General features: G+C 36.4%; 1 protein-coding gene across 2 annotated transcripts in view; it reads left to right on the top strand.

Moving 5' to 3' along the window:
• Nucleotides 1-19,023, top strand: part of igsf9a (immunoglobulin superfamily, member 9a) — a 59,474-nt gene extending 40,451 nt beyond the window's left edge. The window contains exons 9-22 of one of the 2 annotated variants that reach the window (XM_056466891.1): nucleotides 1,875-2,017; nucleotides 2,252-2,392; nucleotides 4,643-4,759; nucleotides 6,963-7,113; nucleotides 10,556-10,667; nucleotides 12,247-12,434; nucleotides 12,793-13,010; nucleotides 13,144-13,228; nucleotides 13,405-13,572; nucleotides 13,727-13,763; nucleotides 13,869-16,085; nucleotides 16,390-16,559; nucleotides 18,401-18,567; nucleotides 18,734-19,023. In XM_056466891.1, the coding sequence (XP_056322866.1) occupies nucleotides 1,875-2,017; nucleotides 2,252-2,392; nucleotides 4,643-4,759; nucleotides 6,963-7,113; nucleotides 10,556-10,667; nucleotides 12,247-12,434; nucleotides 12,793-13,010; nucleotides 13,144-13,228; nucleotides 13,405-13,572; nucleotides 13,727-13,763; nucleotides 13,869-16,085; nucleotides 16,390-16,559; nucleotides 18,401-18,558 (3,905 nt within the window). In that variant the 3' untranslated portion in view covers nucleotides 18,559-18,567; nucleotides 18,734-19,023. Of the gene's footprint in view, nucleotides 1-1,874; nucleotides 2,018-2,251; nucleotides 2,393-4,642; nucleotides 4,760-6,962; nucleotides 7,114-10,555; nucleotides 10,668-12,246; nucleotides 12,435-12,792; nucleotides 13,011-13,143; nucleotides 13,229-13,404; nucleotides 13,573-13,726; nucleotides 13,764-13,868; nucleotides 16,086-16,389; nucleotides 16,560-18,400 lie in introns of both variants that reach the window. The other variant, XM_056466890.1, reaches the window with a different exon arrangement.
• The last annotated feature ends 3,045 nt before the right edge of the window (nucleotides 19,024-22,068 follow it).

Below are 22,068 nucleotides of genomic sequence, written 5' to 3'. Positions count from 1 at the left end.
CATTTTGTTATTAACCTTATTATAATTAATCCTTAATTTGGATCTAAAACATTTGAAAAAGCAAATAATACATGCTTATATTTCTGTATTATATCAAAGACACTAGTTTGGTTAAAAGATGCAGGAAAGACTTTTAAAGTTACAAAATGTTTATTCTTAAAATATTCTTATGCAGCAAATCAGCATATATGTTTCGAAGGATCATGTGACACTAAAGAGAGAGTAATCATGCAAAAAAAAATCTACTCTGCTTCATCATCTGTATATAACATTTAAAATTTTTTTAAAAAATGCTCTTTTTACTGTATTTTTATCAAATAAATGCAACAAAGAAACGTGCTGACCTCAAAATGTAACATTATTTTCACAAATGAGCATTGTTTAATGGTGTCATGATGACACAATGGGTAGCACGATCGCCTCACAGCCAGAAGGTTGCTGGTTCGAACCCCGGCTGGGTCAGTTGGCATTTCTATGTGGAATTTCATGTTCTCCCCATGTTTGCGTAGGTTTCCTCCGGTTTTTTATTCCGGTTTCCCTCACAGTCCAGAGACATGTGGTATAGGTGAATTGGGTAAGCTAAATTGGCCGTAGTGTATGTGTGTGAAAGAGTGTGTATGGGTGTTACCTAATGTTGAGTTGCAGCTGGAAGGGCAACCGCTGCGCAAAACACATGCTGGATAAGTTGGCGGTTCATTTCGCTGTGGCGATCCCTGATTAATAAAGGGACGTAAAGAAAATGAATGAATGAGTATTGATTGAGTTGCTCAATTTTTGACGAGTCAAGATTTGTGTTTATTTGAGTTTTTTAATAGACATCAAGATTCTTTAATAGGCATCAGGTAATTGCTAAAGATTCTAACAAATGTTAGTTCATTCATTCTATTTACACACCTTTTAAAAGGTTGACTGAATAATCATAAAAATTGTTTACATTTACGATTCATTAACTCATTAATCAAGACCTCACTTGTTTTATTTCTGGATGAATCAGCTTTTTTTGACTGAGTTTAATGAGTGGAAAATTTAAAGTCAGATTTAATAGCCCCTGAATTATTCTAAACATAATAGTTTTATTAACCCATTTATAATAATTGATTTATTTTATCTTTGCTATGATGACAGAAATTAATATTTTACTAGATATTTTTCAAGACACTTCTATACAGCTTAAAGTGACATTTAAAGGCTTAACTAGGTTAATTAGGTTAACTAGGCAGGCTAGGGTAATTAGACAAGTTATTATATAATGATGGTTTGTTCTGTAGACTATCGGAAAAATAAATAGCTTAAAGGGGCTAATAATAATGACCTTAAAAATTAAAAACTGCTTTTATTCTAGCTGAAATAAAACAATTAAGACTTTCTCCAGAAGATAAAAATATTATCAAACATACTGTGGAAATTTCCTTGCTCTGTTAAATGTCATTTGGGAAATATTTCAAAAAGAAAAAAAAATTCAAAGGGGGGCTAATAATTCTGACTCCAGCTATATATCACCACCATTACATATTGTAGCAGTGTAATTGATACAATATTGAAATGTCAAGGTAATTTCAAAAGGTTATTTACTCCACATATAACACATTATTTTAGTACTTTTGTGGCTTTTTGTAACAGAAATACTGACGAGTAGAAACTGTTTCATAACATATATGCTCTCTGAGGGTCAGCAGCAGTGCAAGTGAAGATCTAATTGTCTGCATTGATCGTACTTGTCAAAGGTTTAATTGACACAGTTAAATCTTTGCCATTTAGAAATAAGATTGTGTGGGTGTTTTGAATTTATTTTACTTTATTTTTTACAATAAATTGTGCAACTCTTAATAAGGGGTACTTATGACCTTATAATAATCATGTGCTTCCTTTGACAGACCCAGCACAGGTGATTCAGATGCCCAAACTGACCTTCCTCCCCACTGGCATGAGGGGTGCGATTGTGTGCCCTATCCGAGCTGAACCTCCATTATCACACATCGACTGGATCAAAGACGGCAAACCACTTGATTTAGGCATGGTGAGAAACGATTGCTTTTCTCACTAGCCATACAAAAGACTTTTTGAACTTGTACATTTTTATAAGTACAGCGCTGCTTCTAAGTGCTTTCCTGAGTTCTTGACATATTGATTTTGATTGGGTGATGTCATGCTGTGCACCATTTATAGCCCTCTTCTGATGATGAACCTAACATCTCTGCGAAGTGCATTATTTCAGAATCGACTCTGAATAACTGTCAAACTGTTTCAACAGTATCCTGGATGGACGCTGGCTTCAGAAGGCTCTATTGTCATTGCGACAGTCAATGATGATGCTGCTGGTGTTTACATATGCACTCCATACAATAGCTTTGGGACAATGGGACAGTCTGAGCCCACCACTGTTATACTGCAGGTGAGTTTAAACAGTGTTGTTGTTATGATTTTTTTACTGATCACTTTTAAATGATTAGCCCTTCTGTGAAATATCAATTTTTATTTAAATATTTAATGAAATAAGGACATTTTCACAGTATTTGCTATAATATTTTTTCTTCTGGAGAAAGTCTTATTTATTTTATTTTGGCTACAATAAAAGCAGTTTAAATTTTTTAAAACTATTTTAAGGTCAATATAATTACCCCCTTTAAGCAATATTGTTTTTCAATTGTCTAAGGAACTAACCATTCTTATACAATGTCTTGCCTAATTACTCTAACTTGCCTAATTAACCTATTTAAAAGCTCATGAAACACCAAAAAGCATTTTTTTGAGATGTTGACAGTCATATATATGTCCCACATTGATAAAAACACTATAAGGACACATATATTTCACTAAAATATAAAAATTGGTTGTTTTTGCATTGTTTAGATAGAAATTTTAATGTCAAAAAAGAAATTTTGAAGCAACGTCACGGTGATGAGATACTTTTGTAAATTCTAGCATGGAGACTGGATGTCTGTACCAGCTGGTACAGTGACGTCATTGACTTTTCAGCACATCTACCAATCAGCATGCTCTATTGTGAACGAGATGCAACTTCATTAATATGCATGATATAGCTTCGAAGACTTCTTTTCACTGTTACAGTGTTCAGAGATGCCACGTTGTGCTGCCAATCGTAATTCAAACAAGTAGTAGAAGAATTGTTCAGAGACATGGGTCGTCAGTGTTGCATTGATAAATGTGCCGCAACAAAGATTTTGTTTCCATTTCCCCGCAATGAGAGCACCACTCGCATGTGAACCCACATGTGTGTATTACAGTGGTCTGCTAACATGCGAAAAAAAAAATGTTTGTAAGGAACATTTTTTATCCGAGAGGTTTTAGCATCTGGAAATGGTGAAATCCGGATTTGCCACTCGTCTTCTTTTTTAAAAAGTTTGTCGAGGACGAAAGTGAAGAGCAGGGGGGGGCATTGGATGGCAGAGAGGTGTTGCGGACCAAGGACAAAAGTGAAGAGCAGGGGGTTGTCGCGGACGTGAGTGAAGAGGGTAGGGGAGTTGCGGAAGAAAGTGATCAGCGGGCAGTTGAGGAGGGGGATCGGTAAAATGAAGTGCCGGATCAGATTTCAGAGTTGCCGGATCCGGCGTGTTCCGGTACAAATTAAGCCCTGCTGAAAATCCTCCACTTCCACACAGCTCTCAGATCCGCTGCACGCCGGACCACTAGCTATCTCTGCTGTGTCTGTGTTTGTTTTGCTGCTGTGAAAATCAGCATGTGCACGTAATGAAACTCCCCTTTTCATGCAAACCCTTCCCTCTTCTGCCACTCGACACTCCCACCTAAACAAAGCTGGACTCACCCACTTTCCTGACTTTTTTCAAACTAGAGGTGTGAAAACAACCTGCTGATGGGGTGTTCATGGCCTTACAACCTAGTTAAGCCTTTAAATTGCTCTTTAAGCTGAATACTAGTATCTTGAAAAATATCTTGTAAAATATTATGTACTGTCATCATGGTAATTATAAAAGAAATCAGCTACTACAGCAGGGCTACTAATTCTGACTGTGTATATACATTAGAATTCACTCTATGCTATTGTTGTTTATTGGATAAAGAGAATTATTAAGTATTCTTTGTGACTCTCCAGCAGTTATTAAATAAAACATGCGTCCTGCTGAAGGACGTTTTGTTTTGTTTGTGCTTCAGCTCCGCATGCATAAATGTGCATTGATGTACACGTTGAACTTTATAAATAAGGTGTTATTTGAGAGTTTAAGTGTTATGCTCTTGTTTTGAGCAACTGGAAATATTAAGGTTTTGAAAAAAGTTTACACTAAAGTTTATCTCCAGAGTTTAAAATGGTCATGAACTGAGATTCCACTGATGTTTTGACATATAGGGGGTCAAATACAATGCTAGTTCTTTCTGTTCACGAATATGGCAAGAAGCAGGTTTGCGAATGATGACAATTTATTCCATGACTTTTAAAATATTAATACTTTCTATTGACCTTATTCTTCACATACTTCACCATTTGAACCCTTTTGGCTCAAGACTTCCGGTCTCATTCATTTTCATTGATTTTTAGACGTTAAAAACTGCTTGTTGTGCTGCTTTATGTTGCAAACTAGTATTTTCCTATTACATTATTCTACAAATATATTATTATTTTTGTGTGGATTCTCAAGGTTTAAGGTTCTTGTTTTTCTTCTTTTAGGATCCTCCATCATTCAAAGTGTCACCTCGTAATGAGTACAGACAGGATGTGGGGACGATGCTTGTTATTCCCTGTCAGATGGTCAGTAACCCAGCTCCAAAAGTCAACTGGAGGAAGGTGACTGTCATTACTCTTTGCTCCTGCACACATTCCTCCGTTCACTTGTCAGGGTGAAGATATACTACCACATATTTTTTTAGGACATACAAAATAACAGTATTTGGGTGTACTGTAAGAGTACTTGTTTTTTTGATTTTGGTATTCACATGTACAGAACAAACAGCTTTGAGCTTAGAGTCTCTTAGTATGCAAAACGGAATTTCAATCTCCAGCTTTCCCAACTGTAAAGGGCATTATCAATAATATTGATGCAATTTAAAATTGTGAACACATTTGAAAACAAACAAACTGAAAAAAACTGTGGATACAGGGCAACAAAATCATTTCTTTCTCTACTGGCAGAATTGTGTGCTGTTTAACTGGATAAAGAATTATTTTTCTATGGATGTGCACATCGATACTATAGTTTTACTGTCTATCTAAAACCTTACATTTTAGGAAAGCATATCTTGACATCACTTGCAGAACATAAGAACATGCTATTGTGTTATTGATAAAGTTGAGACAGTATCTAATGCAATATTGAGAGTTTTTTGGTAACACTTTATTTTGATGGTCCATTTGAGTATTAGTAGACTGTCTACTTAATATCTGTTGATACTGCTCCTTCAACAGACATTTAACTGACTTTAAGAAACTTTGCAAGTACATGTCAACTTACACTAACCCTAACCCCATCCTAACAGTCTACTTATAATCTAATGAGAATTAGGTGGCATGTAGATGCAATGTAACTTAATTCAACAAATGGACCATCAAAATAAAGTGTGACCGTTTTTTTTCTTCCAAGACCGTTTCTTTTTTCTTTTTTCCTTTTTCTTTCAGTCAACTTATTGTATTTTAAGGTATGATTTGGAAAAACATTATAAAGTTGAATTTGATTTTTTGGACACGTTTACAGTTCATGTTAAGTTTAGTCTTAAAATCTGGCTGCTTATTCATCATAGTTATTAAACTTTTATTTCCCGCTGATTTTTTAAACAATTTTTGGTACACTGTAAAACCCAAAAAGTTAAGGTAACTCAAACCATTTGAGGAAACCAATTGCAACAAACCATTTAAGTTCAAAAACTAATCCCAATGTGTACTGTGTGAGTAATCCATTTGAGTAAATGAAGCAATTTAAGCACAGTAAAACCCAATAAATGAAGAGAACTCAAATCTACTGAGTACTGTAAAACCCATTAAGTTAAGGCAACTCAAACCGTTTGAGGAAACCGATTGCTACAAACCATTTGAGTTGAAAAAAAGTATATATATGAGTACTGTGAACTTACTCCATTTAAGTTGAATTAATGAGGTATTTAATTAACTCATTACCTTCAACACTGAGTTCAAAACTCTTTTCAAATGAGTAGAATTAACTTTCAGTCAATTTTAAGTGAACTACACTCATTTCATTTGATAAAGTTGACTGTTGGGTTTGACAGTGTAGGGTTAGGTCTATGGTTAAGGACTAGAGTTGGATTGAATTTTCTATTCATTTCCGTTTTACATAGATTATCCTCACAGTCTATATATTAAACCTTGCAAACTTTGGTGAACAAGTGTCAATACTCAACAAAAAGATGTCATTTATTCTATAAAAGCTTTAATAAAATAAAATACATGGTTTCACACATACACAATGCCACCATACTTTTAAAGCCAAGGAATATACACATATTTCATTTTTTTAACTCCAACCCATACTTCTAATATTTACAAAACACTGTTTTCATTTTACATTACATTATTATATTAGTAATTACATTACAATAATTTCATCTGCCACAATCTGAGTTCCTTATCAGTAGAAACATTGTGTTTACTGTATACTGTAACACTTGATCTGATTTAAATGATCTATTGACTTCAATTATAAGTGATTACTGCACATTTGGCAGTTTTTTTAATCTGAGGGACTAGTTGAAATTATTTTGTGTGGCAATCAACATACCACAACTGTGATTGAGGTAAACACATATTGAACCAATAATAGTAATGCTACCAGTTAAAATGTTCAAGTGTAAAATGTTACAACTGTGCTGATTAACATGGAAAATCACATTAGAAAAAGAGCATCAATTCTGTGCATAAAAACTGCGAATTTTAATTTTCTCCAAATATTTGGAAGCGCCCTTCTCCATTCCAATCAGTTTTCAATTACAACTGCTGTTTAATCTCATTATATGCTTCATTATGGCTCTGCTTCTCTTAGATTGGTGCAGCCTCTCGTTCGCTGTTCACTCTGGCAGCGAATGGCTCTCTCATTCTTCATCCTCTCAGTAAAGACCACCAGGGGGAGTGGGAGTGTAGCTCCAGCAATCGAGTGGCCACTGTTTCCATCAAAACAACGGTTCTTGTGCTGGGTAAGATATGAAGCGCACTATATCAGAATAAACACAGCAACCCTCTAGCATTTTGATGTTATTGAGATGTTAATTGTAAATGTAAACTGTATACTTCCATCCAAAAACACCATATGTGGAAAGTGCTTAAAGGGGTTTATCCAAAAATTGTAATTTCTCACCCACAAGTGATTTCAGACTTTTAGGAGTTTCTTTTTTATTTCAGCACCTACATACATTTTAATTCAACGCACGTTCATCAAAAAGTACTTTGATGATCGTTGAAAACAACTTCATCATTGTTAATGGAAAAAATACTGTGGTAGGTAACAGTGGCATTGCGAATGGAGGCTTTGGAGACTTAAGCCACTGATGTATTGTCAAAAGCCCCTGATCTTTTGGAATAAGTTGCACTTAAAAATAGGTTGTATAACGTTTATTTTGTTATCCAAGTACTCAAAATTACCACATACATCACGCGCATTCCACTTAACGTAGCTTTTGTGTCGGGTATTTAAATAGTTAGCTGTTCAGCAGTACCTGTTTTTACCTGCAGGTGGGAGTGGCACTGTTGTCACATGGACAGTGTTAAAAAAATCTGCCACTGTCATCATTCATTCATTATTTTGAGGAGCTGAAGCTAATGAGGTACTAATACAACCGTTTCGTGAAACGGAATAGTTCTAACTACTGATGATCAATATGCTCAATATTTGTTTTCACAGTATAAATTGTGTGTAGTTTTGGTGAAATAAAGTAACTGTAATCAATAAAATGTGTGTCATATTAATATAAATACATTCAAATTATTTATAAAAATGTAAATTGTAACTTACTAGCTTTCTAGATATGATATAGATGTCTAGACATATTTATCTAGATATGATATAGCCAGCAGGGGTGTAGTCCTAAAAAAATAGGTGGTGTACTATTACCCACCCAATCCAAATTTTAAAAGTAGGCATAGAAACGACGAAAGTCAATGTATCTTTGATTCATTTGATTTATATATATATACAAACACACTGCACAGCTGTGGTTTGCTGACTAACTAAAAAACGAGTTCAGGATCGGGGTTCTGCCGCCGTTTTTATATCAAATTTAAAGGGGACTGAGGCGATCATTTAGTAGTGTACAGGTAATTGCAAAAGTGTTAGGGGGGCTGAATGGAAATATACTGTAGGAGGGCTAAAGCGACGCCCATGCTGTTTTATAATTTTACTTGAACGTTTCAGCGAGACATCATTCAGCTGATTTGTTGTGATCTTCGAAAAACTCAAATACTCAATGCACAAAAATTAGGGAAGTCTAATCACCAAAACAAGTGAGTATACCGAGAGTATGATCCTCAGAAGTAGTAATACCCAAACAGCTCGTGGAAAAAAGTAGGCATATTGAGTATACGTGCGTATAGCAAGGACTACACCACTGATAGCCAGTCACATCTGCTTCTGTAATAGTTAAATAACAGCGAATTCATGCATCTAGCTTATTATTTTACATAAATTTATACATTATATATCGCATAGGACCCTGAGCATGTGTCAGTAGCGCTGCCACTTTTGTACAGTGCTCCCATGACAAATGTCATTCAACCACACTTGTCAAGACCAAAGCAAATGTGAAGATGCTGGACTTTAGCGCTGTGTACGGGTGTTGCAATGAGCAAACAAACAAAAAAAAAACTAAGCACAAAGGCAGAACATTTTATAGGTAAGATTTTTTTTTTTTTTTTAAGTTTTTGTATGTTATGAACTTTTGTGCTAAACAAGTGTTATTGATGATAATACCGTCTCTTACTGCATTCACTATAAGGCAAAGTAGCACCAACTCGCACTAAATGCTAGGCTTTTGCTAGTTTTGTTAAATAAAATAAGCAAACAATGAAAACTAAATATGACTGTTTCTGTTAGAATGAGAAGTGAATGCAGGAGAGTGGGTGTGTATCAGGACATGGATTAGATCAAATTTAAGGCAAGGCAAGGTAGGGAGGAAAATATATTTTCATGCACACAGACATATGCTCTTTGTCAGGAATGCCCGTGCGATCACTTATCCATCGATGTAGAAAAATGATGTAAAATTATCATTTTTGTAAGTAAAAAAAAAATTTGCATGCAAAAAACTCGGGAAAACTCCCGATCATAGATACATGTATATATATGTATATATCTCTGGCTCTGGATATCCAGTCTTCCATTGCACCTTGGTCCTGCATTCATTTCAAAGGAGCGCTCCCCTGTACTAAAATGGTGGCTCTATTGACACATTCCTTCCAATAGACAACAGCAGGGTAGGCAACATCTAATGTAAATATCTCTGATTATTTTATAGCTATATTTTACTGTAACATGTCAGTTAGCATCAGATTATTAATCGACTTTATTCCTATGAAAATGCATAAGATGGCTGGAAGAACACATATAGACCATTTATTGTCGCAGTTGTGTAAATGGCCAGTTAAAGCCTTTTTATTTTTATTCAGATTTTATTTTCATTGATTTAACTACAGCAATAGCTGGACCATCCATATTAGGGAATTCCTGGAGTATTCTACTACTTTTGTGAGGCAAATGGAATTTTTACTCAAGAGGGCCAAGCATTTAAACTGTCACAATCCCCACATGACTCTATTTTGAGAAAAACTGAAACTAAAAACTCCCTCTATGGAAATCTGAAGTAAACATAGGGGGCGGGCATGTGGTGTTCAGCAGGGTGAATTAAAAATTTTGGGGGGAAGGGGGCAGCAGGGACTTCTTTGGGGCTAAGCTTTTTATCTCTTTTAACACTAGCAACACCCCGGGTTGAGAATCCCAACCACATTCCAACATTCTTCAAAATATCTTTTTTTGAGTTAAACAGAAGGAAGAAGCACAAACAGCTTTTGAACAAGAGGATAAATAATGCATAAATAATGACAGAATTTACATTTTTGGGTGAACTATCCTTTTAACTTTAAATAATTTAACAATATTTTAATTTACTCACTATTTACTCTATTATTTTACCCTCAAGTAGTTAAAACCTTTATGTCTTACTTTCTTTTGCTGAAAACAATATATTCTGAAGAAAGCTGAAAACATGTAACCATTGACTTTTATATACTACATCAGTCAATGGTTACAGGCTTCCAGCCTTTTTCAAAATATCTACTTTTCTGTTCAACAAAAGAAATAAACTCCTAAAGGTTTGAAACCACTTGAGAGTAAATGATTATAGCATTTTCATTTATTATTGTCTCTAAAGGAATATTAAAACAAAGGGGTTAATAAGCACACAAGCATTTTGGGTTAAATTTCAGCTAAATGAACACTTTAAATAGATTCTTGTCTCGTGTCCTCTGAGCTTTTGCAAAGTTGAGTAGTGATCTAGGTTGATCTTGCCACTTGCTGTCACGTCTCATGTGTCACACATATCTCACACATCATGTGTCACACATATCTTGTTTCCTTCTCATTCACAGGTACAAGTCCTCATGCAGTGTCGTCAGTATCTGTGATCCCGGGAACAAACCAGGCCAATGTTTCCTGGGTGGCTGGCTTTGATGGAGGATATACGCAGACATTCACTGTCTGGTTGGTGTCTGCTTTAAGTATTTATCACTATGAATGTAAATGTGAAATGTCAGTGTGTCAGATTTTCTGTAAAAAGAGTAGTATAGTATTTCTGGAAAGCAATAGAGGACTTTACAGCCAAGGTTTTCACAAATTTCATTGAACAACACACTTACATTATACCTTTTTGGTACGGAATTGAACAAGACACTCAATCCTATTGAGGCTAAAGATGCTTGGCATCATATCTTATTTAGCATTTTGCTTAACTGTAGCCAACCAAGGCCTCCAACGTTATAATTTTTTCTCATACTTATTAAAATTCAATAAATAAAGCATTTTTAAAAAGTAGTATTTACATTACTGTGCAAATGTTTTGGGTCACTATTAGATATGATGCCCTCTTTTAATTCAAGTCTACCTTTCAAAAAAAGCTTCATGATGAGCGTGGAGTGCTGTGAGCAGGGGGAGGAGTGGCCGGCAGAGCAGGGGAAAAAGAGGGGAAACAAAAAGTGTTACTTGTTGACTCACAAAATGAGACACAAACTGTGAGGAGACCCATTATTTTATAGTTTACAAAGTTAAAATGCAAAGAAATAAACAGTAATTAAGTAATTTAATGCCCTGCTACATTTGTCATTCGTAATTTCATATACACATAACCAAAATTTGTTATATCATTATAAAGATAATCATGTTTATATAAACACTATATATGAGGAGGCTTTCTCTCAGGGGGATTTTAAACATAGGCAAAAATGGCAGCACTGATGGGAGACGTGTCTGAATGGTAACAAACTCAACTGATAAAAGGACAGTATCGCGGGGAAAACAGTGCAACAAACCCCGTGGATCATGGAAATAAACACATACGACCCATGCCATGCCTTGCCTTGGGAAAGCACGTGCTCTCATGAATAATTAAGAAGCAGGGTCTTCTCATAGGATAAGAAAACTCTACTATCACTCCACTAGCAGATGCGCTTACGTCACCATTTTGATCCCGCCCTAAAAATTATTTTAAACCCGGAAATTGAAATTAGCTGACAAAAGCTCAAAATCATTCATTTTCCCCTCGATTAAAGCCGACAGGTGCTAATGTTGTCTTAACTGATGCTCAACACACACAGAAATCGAATTTGAAATGGAATTTTCGAAAAAGTACTCCAGGGTATCTTGAACCTTTAAGCAATGGTGCAATGACTCTATATACTTGTAAAATCGAATTTGGAGAGAAAAACTGATGTGTACATGTATTCCCTGCACTTTCTCTTGTGTCTTAATGTATAGATCAAAACATTTATTTTTAATAAATATTAACAATTACTAAAACACCACATCTGATCAAAGTACTGTTTATACATAGTCAAAATTATTAATTCACCCGAAAGTAAAATTTAAGCTATCAGCACATTTCAAAATCTAAAAAGCAATGTTACATTTTGTAGTGCTGCATTGCAGTGTTTGACACAAAAATAGTCACTGGAAAAATAGGTTTCATTAGTTAGAAGTGTCACTATTTTTCAGTGGGTGATTCATGCCTGTCTTCATAACTCTAATTTTAAAACCTTCTTCAAACAAAACTTCTTTTTTTTTCTAGGTATAAACAGGTGTCAGCTGGAAGGACGGAAGAAAAGCAAGAGTGGTTGTCTTTCTCAGACCTCTCTACTGAGAAGAGTCTGTTGGTCGCCAATCTGCTGCCTGCCACTGAGTACCAGTTCAGTGTCATGGCCCAAAATAAAATTGGCACTGGGCCCTTCAGTGAGATCATCACCGTCACAACTCTGGGTAAAATTAGCTGTGCATTAGAAACTTGAAAACGGGTTGAAATGGCTGTTAGAGCTTAGTTTTCACCATGATTTGTTATGTTGTTATTGAGTAGAAAGAGGATGCAATTTTATGGGTCAAAATAATGTATATACAGCGCAGTGATAAACTCAGTATTAATGTAACCAACATTTGCACTAGCATATAGGTAGCCTAAGCTGATAAAAGCACACTTGTTGTAGCCTGTGTGATGGCTACCTCATGCTGACCCAAATTAATGTTGCACCATCTGTGCTTATGCTGCACAGTAAGGATAATTGAATAAAACAAGCTGTTCATTTCAATCTTTCCTCCTCTTATTCAATATTTCTCCATACAGATGCACTTCCTGTTGTGGCCAAGCTGGAACCTCCTACAAATCTCTCAGTCAATAAGAGTTCAGAGGGATTTCTTTTGTGGTGGTCTGCGCCTCAGTCAAAATCTCCACCTATTGACAGTTTTGTCGTACAGTCACGCCTTGAAGGAGGAGAGTGGGATAATCTGAAAGAAGACATTAGCCCAGCTGAGAGTAAAATCTTTCTCCCAGGGTTATGTAAGGTAAGTGTTCTGAAAAACATTATCTCAAATTCTCATGAATCAGTCAACTTGTCAGTTTTGATAAATGCAATCCTTCTTTCCTTTCCTTTCGTCCTTATTTTGTCATTAAATTATGGTGTATAACTCTCTGAAGGACTGCAAGTATGAGCTGAGGCTTCTTTCGCAGCATGGAGATCAGCTGAGCATGCCCAGTCCATCAATCAGTGTCTCCACCTTTGGTCAGTGCTTTTCATATTCCTTGTTCTATTCACTAGCTTATAATGTTTCCTTTAGAAATTCCTAGAATATATATTATTTGCACTCTATACTACTCCTACATCAATTTCAAGAAACACACTAACTCTTTTAACACATCAATCCAATAAAATGTGACAAATTCTTTTGGGCTTCACAGGAATGAATATGCGCCCAGCCAGTTCTCGCCTCCTAGACTTTCCCAACCATCTAATGGCTGGTGTAATGGGTGGAGTGGGACTCCTTTGCCTCGTTCTTGTCCTGACCTTGGCAATAGTTTGTTTCATTTCTTACAAAAGAAGCAGAAGGCGCAGGCAGAATATTAAGGGTAAAGAAACAACACTTTAACAGTTTTGAGCTGCTTTCTTAGGCTCAGTTATTTACCATGGAGGTTGATCTCATTCCTTTATCCCAAATCATTCTTCATGCATGATCATTTACCCTCACATTCATTTAATTGTAAAATCATTTCCCTCCTTCAGATCTCCCTCCTGCAATGAATAAAAATGCATCTGTGAAGTAAGTGCACAGTCCTCACCTTATGAAAACTTTTTCCTTTGTCTAAAATTTCATTGTTCATTGTAGCCATTGTGGAATGTGCTAAATTCTTACCTATGACCTTAGCATCCCTGATGACACCCTGAAGCAAAGGCTCCTACCAGCTCATCCACTCTCCTCCTCTTCCTCCACGTCCAATCATTCCTCCCTAGACAAGTTTAGCCACGGTGAATTTCACGACCTACGCCAACATCATCTGCCTCAAGCTAACCCTCCATCCCACCATTCCCTCCCTGAGAGTCATCTCCAATTGTCATCACTTGCTCCCGTGTCCTCTGTGGAGTTTATCCACAGAGGGCCCGATGGGCGCTTTGTTGTCCATCCTGGTGAAGGTGACAGTAATTTCAGTTCTCAAATCAAAAGAAACCCAAATCAAAATTCCCATCAGGCATCAGATGGAAGCAGGAGCTTCAGAATACAGAAATCCCAGTCTTTGAGGTCCTACATGGATGAACAGAGAAGGCCACCATTTGTACTTTCGGTGGACCTTCCACCTTTTGGATCAGATATTCCTTCTTCCAGCAGAACACGAGCTATGGTTAAGCACCTCTCTTTGAATGGCCATTACATGCCCATTCTGAAGAAAGAGGTTATGGATGTACCAGACCAGACAAGTCTCTCGTCAGATTGCAGTGACTCCTATCTCTATCCCCATTCAGAAAGTACTCTAGGTCAGCAGTCCCCAAAACGAGATACCAACCACTCTACAGCCAGTACTCTGGTTTTGCAGATGGAACATGAAAGGGAACAAGGAAACCTAAGCCGATGCTTGACATTGGCTCGTGAGAGAGAGGAGCTTGAAAGGGAATTGCGCAAATACACTGTTGATCTAAATTCATCTAGCCAAGAACAAACAGATGAGTATGGAAATCTTTGGAAAACTCAAGAAGCTTCAACACCTCAGGTTAAGTACCAAACTATGAGACAAAGCATTTTATCTGAGAACACCGGCATGTTGAAAAGAAGAGCTGCCTCTTGCATTCCATGGGAAGAAAGACACAAGATTTCGTCTGCAAACTTGGTGCCTCTACATAAATCTTATGAAAATGATATCAAATATAGGCAGAATCAAGGTTATAATTCTATCCAGAAGTCCGGATACCAACGGTCTCGAAGTTTAGACAGAGAGGAGCATCGAAAATCACGTACATGGGACCAAAGACGAAGCAAGACACCTGTTGAATCAAGTCGGTATTGTATAATGGATGACTTAATCTACAAATTGGAAAATAACCAAACTTGTGAAGGGCCTAGAGCCTGCAGGACCTCCAGCAGAAGTCAACATTATTTTGACCCATGCATTTATTCATCTCCAGGTGATCAGCATTGGCGGACTGTACAAAGAAGCAATAGAGAAATTCATCCAGTTTGTGATTATTCAGAAATGAGTGTGGACGGACCTGATCTTGAGAGCCAGCATGCAAATTCAAGGTCCATGGTCAGATCGGAACACAGTTATGAAACTCTAGACTATGACAGACCCAGATTATCAGAGCTCGAAATGGGCAGACTGGTAAAGCCAGGACATGTCAATTCAAGAAGGGATGAGAAGCTGGAAAACTGGTCAAGCAAAACTGAGTCTCCAGTGAGTGTTTCTGAAAAAATGCTTCAGAGGACAAATAGCATGAGGTCAAAGAATTGGAATCAACACCAGAGCACCCATAGTTTAGACTCCAAATTATGCAAGGACCAGTTTTTGACCCCTGATGCCTGGATAGACTCATTAACACTTCCTCAAGATTCTACTATGTCCCCCTTTGTATCCAGACCCAACTCTGTGGCAAATAAGCCAAAAAGTAGGACCAAATTGCAAGATGATTCATTTGTGCCTTCAGAAATTCAATCGCAAGTTCCTCAACGTCTAAATCAGGCCTCTAAATCTCCCAATGGCTTTACCAATGATCAACAGCCCTACAGAAACCTAATGCCAGAACGTAATGCCCATACTGCCCTACCACCAGGAGGTTCTAGCTGGCCCCGGGCTTATTATCCCTCACTGACAACCTTGCCATCTGGAAGACGTAACCAAAGCCACCAGCCAGACAGAGAAGAGGAAGACATGGATGGGCAGGACATGGATGTAGAAATTAACATTTATAGGAAGGGTTCTGAGACAGAAGGAAGCTACAGAAGTTATGGAAGTCAAAGCAGTGGCAGAGGCAGCATGGATGCCCCTAACAGCAGGCAGTTCTCTCTCAGCCCTCCACTTACCAGCTCACCAGAGACAACAGAGGACAGTGACAGAGATGAAGCAGCTGTACTGGATGCTGAACAACATGGAAGGTATGACTGACTTCTCTTTGTCTTTGCCTTAACATACAATATTTATTTTACACAGTTTTAGTTATTTAAATTGTATGTTTTGCATTTAATACCATGATTTGTATATGTAGTGCCAATGGCATTTCAATATTTTGGTAATTCATTTTGCTAATACCACATGTTTTTTGTAATGATGCCATTTTAATACTATATATTTCACTTAAATTTTACCATGCTAATTGCATGCTGTTTGAACATTGCACCTTTACTTACATGTTTCATATTATACATCATATTTCTTTATTTTCTTACAATTTTTTTCTAGAAGAGACTCTGTGGATGAGAGTTACGAATGGGACCCAGCTTATGTCCAAATGGGGCCTGTAGTGTCAATGAACAAGACAGGTCTACAAAAAGAATTTAACGCAAGCCAAAGGAAGCAGAGCAGCATTACTAAAGATGATGACATTTCAAATTTAGACCAGAAACAAAAAGGTAAGGGATATGCTAGCTTTGTATGTTGTAACACTAAGGGCCCTATTATACACCCAGCGCAATAAGTGCAAGATGTGTTTGGCGCGATTTGTTGCTATTTTCAGACCAGCGCAACACTTATTTTCACATTTTGCACCACGCTGTTTAAATATCAAATCCATTTGTGCCACCTTGTGGACTCATGTGGACTAAAATAGAGGTGTGTTAAGGCACATCGTTGGCGTGTTGCTATTTTGAAGATCTGAAATAGACTGCGCAATTGACCAACTGAAAGCAGGTCTAAAGTCCAGTGCGGAGCGCGTTAGTTATGCACCTTTGTGGGTCCAAGCTTACACATTGCTTAATATACACAGGATGTACAGCAATACACAAATATCTTTACATATGAAAAAAATTAAAGGATTAAAATATTACAAAAATTATTATTTTCTACATAAATATAAAAACCACTTCCTCCATACCTCATCTCGGGGGGCTTTTTCAGTTGTTCATGACAATTTGTATAATGTTATTATTATTATTATTTATTATATGCATATTTATATTTGTTTTAATATGAACAAGTTTAGATTTATCCAACTGTCAGGTTTTAGAGACGTATGCGTCACTATATGGGGCTTAAGAATATAAAAATGAGTTGGGATATAACTTGATTTTTTGACCACACTTCGTCATTGTTGATTAAATTATTTGCTAGAAATTATAACTGCATTTAGAAATAGTTTCGAAACAAATCTTTGCACTTAACAAATGAAATTAAATATGTAGGCTAATGAATGTCTTCAGTGAAGTGCGTACAACACCATTTCCTTACTCTACGAAATTAATGGAGTAAAGTAGTAAAGGAGTAAAGTAAAAGTGAAGAGTAAGTAAAGAGGCCGAATGGAGGAGGCTCATTCTTTATCCTCACACTGCAGATGGTCTGTTTAACAGTTTTTCCGCTAGTAAAAGGTTCCGTTTTTCCACTTACAAAGTCTTCCATGTAAATAGCGTATGCGCAATGGCGTGACAAAGCTGACTCTTCAAGGGACTGGGAGATGAGACTCTGATTGGTTTAATGCACGTTATGCTCAAAACACACCTTTAACTCATTAAGAGAATAAGCACAACTCTGTTAGACCATGCGCTAGGGCGCAGACCGTATTTTTCCATCCTTAAAATAGCAAAAGGGGATTCGCACAGGCCCTTAATGCTTTTGCGCCATGCACTTTAGACTTTGCGCCTATATACTGTTAAAATAGATCCCCTATTCCCTAAATGTTGCAAAATTGAATTACTGTTCTGAAAAGTTGTTAAAGAGATAGTTGATCGTATTAGTCAGATTAGTCATCATTTACTCACTCTCCGCTTGATCCAAATATTTACTTCTTCTTTTGACAAACACGTATATTTCGAACAGTGTTAGTAGCCATATTTTTCACAACTAGGGATGTCAAACGCTACTGTTTTGAACATCCTTCGAAACTTTTTTTTTGTGCTCAAGTGAAACCAAAACCCATAAAGTTTTGGAACCACTTGAGGACGAGTAAATAGTTAAATGTTCAATTTTGGGTGAACTACAGATGCCATGGTTTTGTGGGCATGTATACAATGCATGTATTACATTGATGTTCTTTAATATACCTTGGTGCACCATGCAAATACCATGATATATGATGATAATAAGGATTATTTATGCAGGATCACTTTACTATAGAAACAGTGCAGCACATTTGGTTAGGGCTGTGACCATGTTAGTTAAAGTATGAAGCCCAGTTCAAATAACCAGAACTGTAATATTATTCTAGACATTTAGCCTTTTCTGGCATCACTCATCTTCTCCACTCTCTTTTTGACTCCAGGTCTTTACCCTGCAGCTGGTTTGAAGGGATCTGTTCCATTATTTGAGGTTCCCAGTATCCCTCCTTCTCAGTGTCAGCAAGAATCACTTCTTGCTCGTGATATTCAGAAGAGCTTCACCTCATTCTCAGACCCAGAGCCCGATACTGTGCTTTTCTGATTACTGACAGTAGGTACACCATTCATGCTGATTAGCCTGCACTGTTTTCATTTGACCTCTTTCACTCTTGAGTAGTTGAAAATGTTTTAAAACACTTAAGATGATTAGATTTTGTTTGTGGCAAAATGTTCGCACATTCTCAAATCTAGTCTAAACACAGCATGGTTCTTCTCAGCACACATCTGAATGGTCAAGATGAGATGGGACGCTTTGTCACTATTCATTTGATGTCCCTGGACCACTCAAGCACACTAGATTCTAAGAACACAGACTCCTCTGCCCAACTAATGAAAATGACATTATCTGATGGGTGGGGCAAACCACAGTGAAGTCTAAAGAGCTTACACTATGTGCTGGAGTTGCAAATAAAAGGGTGGAATAAATAATACAAGGCATTGCTCTCTGCACCCCGCTGTTGCTGATGAAACTGAATGTGAAATAAAAATGTTAAAGCTGTCTCATTGAGCCACTTTCAGCGTTGATTTTTGCAATGGCGTTCAATTGTAATGCTTATTTTGACAGTAAGTGCACATTATAATTTAGAAACCCATGAAGGCTCTTTTATAGGTGGTAATAAGAATATTTTATTTTGCGAAACAAGAATATATCATTTGTGGCTACCTTGTCAAGCAAATCGCAGATGTAGTTAAATGCCTCTGTGAATCTTGTCAAACATTTCACTAGAAATTTGTGATTGAAGTACTGATTGGCAGCAACTTCAATTCTCTTGACAATCATTGGTTCCTCCCACCCCCTCCTACCTCATACATGCTACAATACCAATGGAATGCTTCATGTAAATTTTACATTGTCATTCAAATGGAGAAAAACAAACCGTATGAAGTTTTTTTGGTGTGTTCACACTTGGCAGTTTTGGTTTGGTTAGTTAGTGTATAGTTAGTGTACTTCGTTTAAATTGGTGTGTATGTACTTGTAGCCCACTTCCAAATGAACTCTGCTGAATTCCAACTTAAATATAAATGTCCATGGACCAAAGGCATCTAAATGCACCAAAAATAGGACACAGGATGACCACGGACATGACAGAAACCGCAAGCACACCTGCTTCTTTTTTCTTATATAGATGTGATGTTGCTCAGTAAACTTCAATAAATTTGTCTAAGTGTATCTCCTTGTAATTCTTGGACACATTTTATAAGTTCTTCATAGGAACTGATTAAATAATCATGACATGTATGTACGGTACATAAACTGAGCATGTTTTGCCCAGCTCACAGTTTTGGATGGCCTGCAAGTTCTGGTTCAGAAAACGGTAACGTGAACCAGGCAAAAATAATTAAAAGCTGTAATAAAAAAAGTTAAACAATAAAAAACAAACAAAAAAACAAACACAAAAACCAGAAAAAAAAAAAAAACTGACCCCAAACTTTAAAACTGACCCCAAACTTTAAAACTGACCCCAAACTTTTGACCGGTTTATGTCATATATATTTTTTGTATATATGATCTGGGTCAAAGGAAGCTAGAGAACCAAACTACAAATGTGAACACACCCTCAACCCTTTTAGGATTAAAACCTTTGGTGGAATGTTTTTTCATTTTTTAATGGTGTGTAGGCTTTTCGTGCAGAGGTTTGTAAAGTGGCTCAGCAATTCTCTTCCAAATGAGCTTGTTTTTTTATATAATGAGCTGTGGCGTCTGACTATGAAGTTTGAACCATTTAATGAGAAATAACTTCTTAAATTGGTTGATTATTTGCATGTATGTCCTTTTAAAGGAGGAATCTAATAAATGGATACTATTTCAGACTGCAACTGGAAGGAAACGATTAAGTTCAACGCAGGTCACAGGAGTTAATTACTTATTGCTGCGCCCTGTGGTCTGGCTCTCTTCAGAGTCTGACAATACAAAGTTATGTTAACTAACAAAGCTTAACTGTTTACAGTTAAACCAAACATTTCATAGTTCAAATGCGTTTATTATTCAAACATAAAATGCAATTATTATTATTATATTTTTATATGCATTTTTTAAATATTATTATTGGTTCAGAATACAATCGCACCGTGACAGAAATTCCTCTATGCTGCAGAATTCTGACAGTTCAGCAGCTTCTGCCACTGGGGAATTCAGTGAATGCAGTATCTTTGCAAAAGTGTCTATATGTAATTAACTGTTCTCTTCCAGCTTTTTAATCAAAGTTATTTCAGATTGTACAAATAAAGGCCCTTTTTAGTAGAAAACGAACATTTTTGCCTATTGTTTGAAAACCAATGATTGTTTTTAGTTTAGTTTTTTTTTTGGAAATAATTTGTACTTGCATTTGTTACTTCAAGTTATGCGTTTTGTTTATTGTATGTGCATTTATATATATATATACTGAATAAATACTTAAAACCTTTTCTTTTTGTTGGTGTGTAAATAATAGACATGTTTGAGTTCTGCATTCTCTAAATATATTTAAAATATATACGCCTCTGACGGACATTTTGACATTTTAATGGTAATCCATTTTAAGGATTATTGTCATTATTATCATTTTATGACCAGAGCGTTTCATCTGAATGCTGTTCGTTGTGGGGGCCAAATCCATTCTTTCTTTTTCCCCCTGCTGAGGAGCAAGACATGCACTTTTTTCCATTTGTGAGCTCTTTTTTTAGTGATTGAGTGGACTGTGAAATCCTGACAGGTTACAGGCGGACACATTAGCGTGTGTACTGAACATAAGGAGCACAGCCTCCATCATTATCTAAAGCTTCCAGCAATGCCACATGCTGTATTAATCACAGCTGAGGTGAAAGGCAGATTTGTGTCAAATGCGTGCATGCTGAATTTCTTCCCCAAAATGTTGTTCTTTCCTCTTCTTTTAAATTCATTGTCATGCTGTTTTATTTGGTATGGATAGCTTAACATGTAATAATATGACATTGGAAATAAACATACAAGTCTATAAACCTCTCCTTCAATCATATACAAACTCAAAGGATTAACAGAAAGAAATACAATACTTTATGAAAAGTAAAAAAAGGGAAATGATTATTTGAAAGTTATTGTAGTAACATTAGCAGAATATTTTGTCAATGTTATATCATAAAAACATTATAAGCTTAATTTTTATTAGCCATAGTAGCTAGCTACATTATATTATGTATAAAAAATATAGAAGGATCTAGAAAATCAAATTCTCTTTCATTGATACAATTATTATTTATAAAAAAAAAATTGTATGTATTGAAGTTTAGACTTATTTTTGCCATGCATGCTAAATTAATTTAAGTAAAATGAAGTTGAATGGCTCAGTGGTAAGCACTGTCACCTCACAACAAGAAGGTTGCTGGTTCAAGTCCTGGCTGGGTCAGTTGGCTGTGTCAAGCTTGCATGTTCTCCTCTGGGTGCTCTGGTTTTCCAAACACATGCAGTATAGATTAATTGATTAAACTAAATTGGCTGTAGTCAGGGGTGGATTTAACCAATAATCAAGGTAAGCAGCCGCTTAGGGCCCCAGGAAATCTGAGGGCCCCCAAATAAATACATAGAGGTATAACTGAT

Source organism: Danio aesculapii, chromosome 10 (assembly GCF_903798145.1).
Source record: "Danio aesculapii chromosome 10, fDanAes4.1, whole genome shotgun sequence".
In the NCBI taxonomy this organism is placed as follows: Eukaryota; Metazoa; Chordata; class Actinopteri; order Cypriniformes; family Danionidae; genus Danio; species Danio aesculapii.
This window is presented reverse-complemented; position numbering and strand designations above follow the sequence as displayed.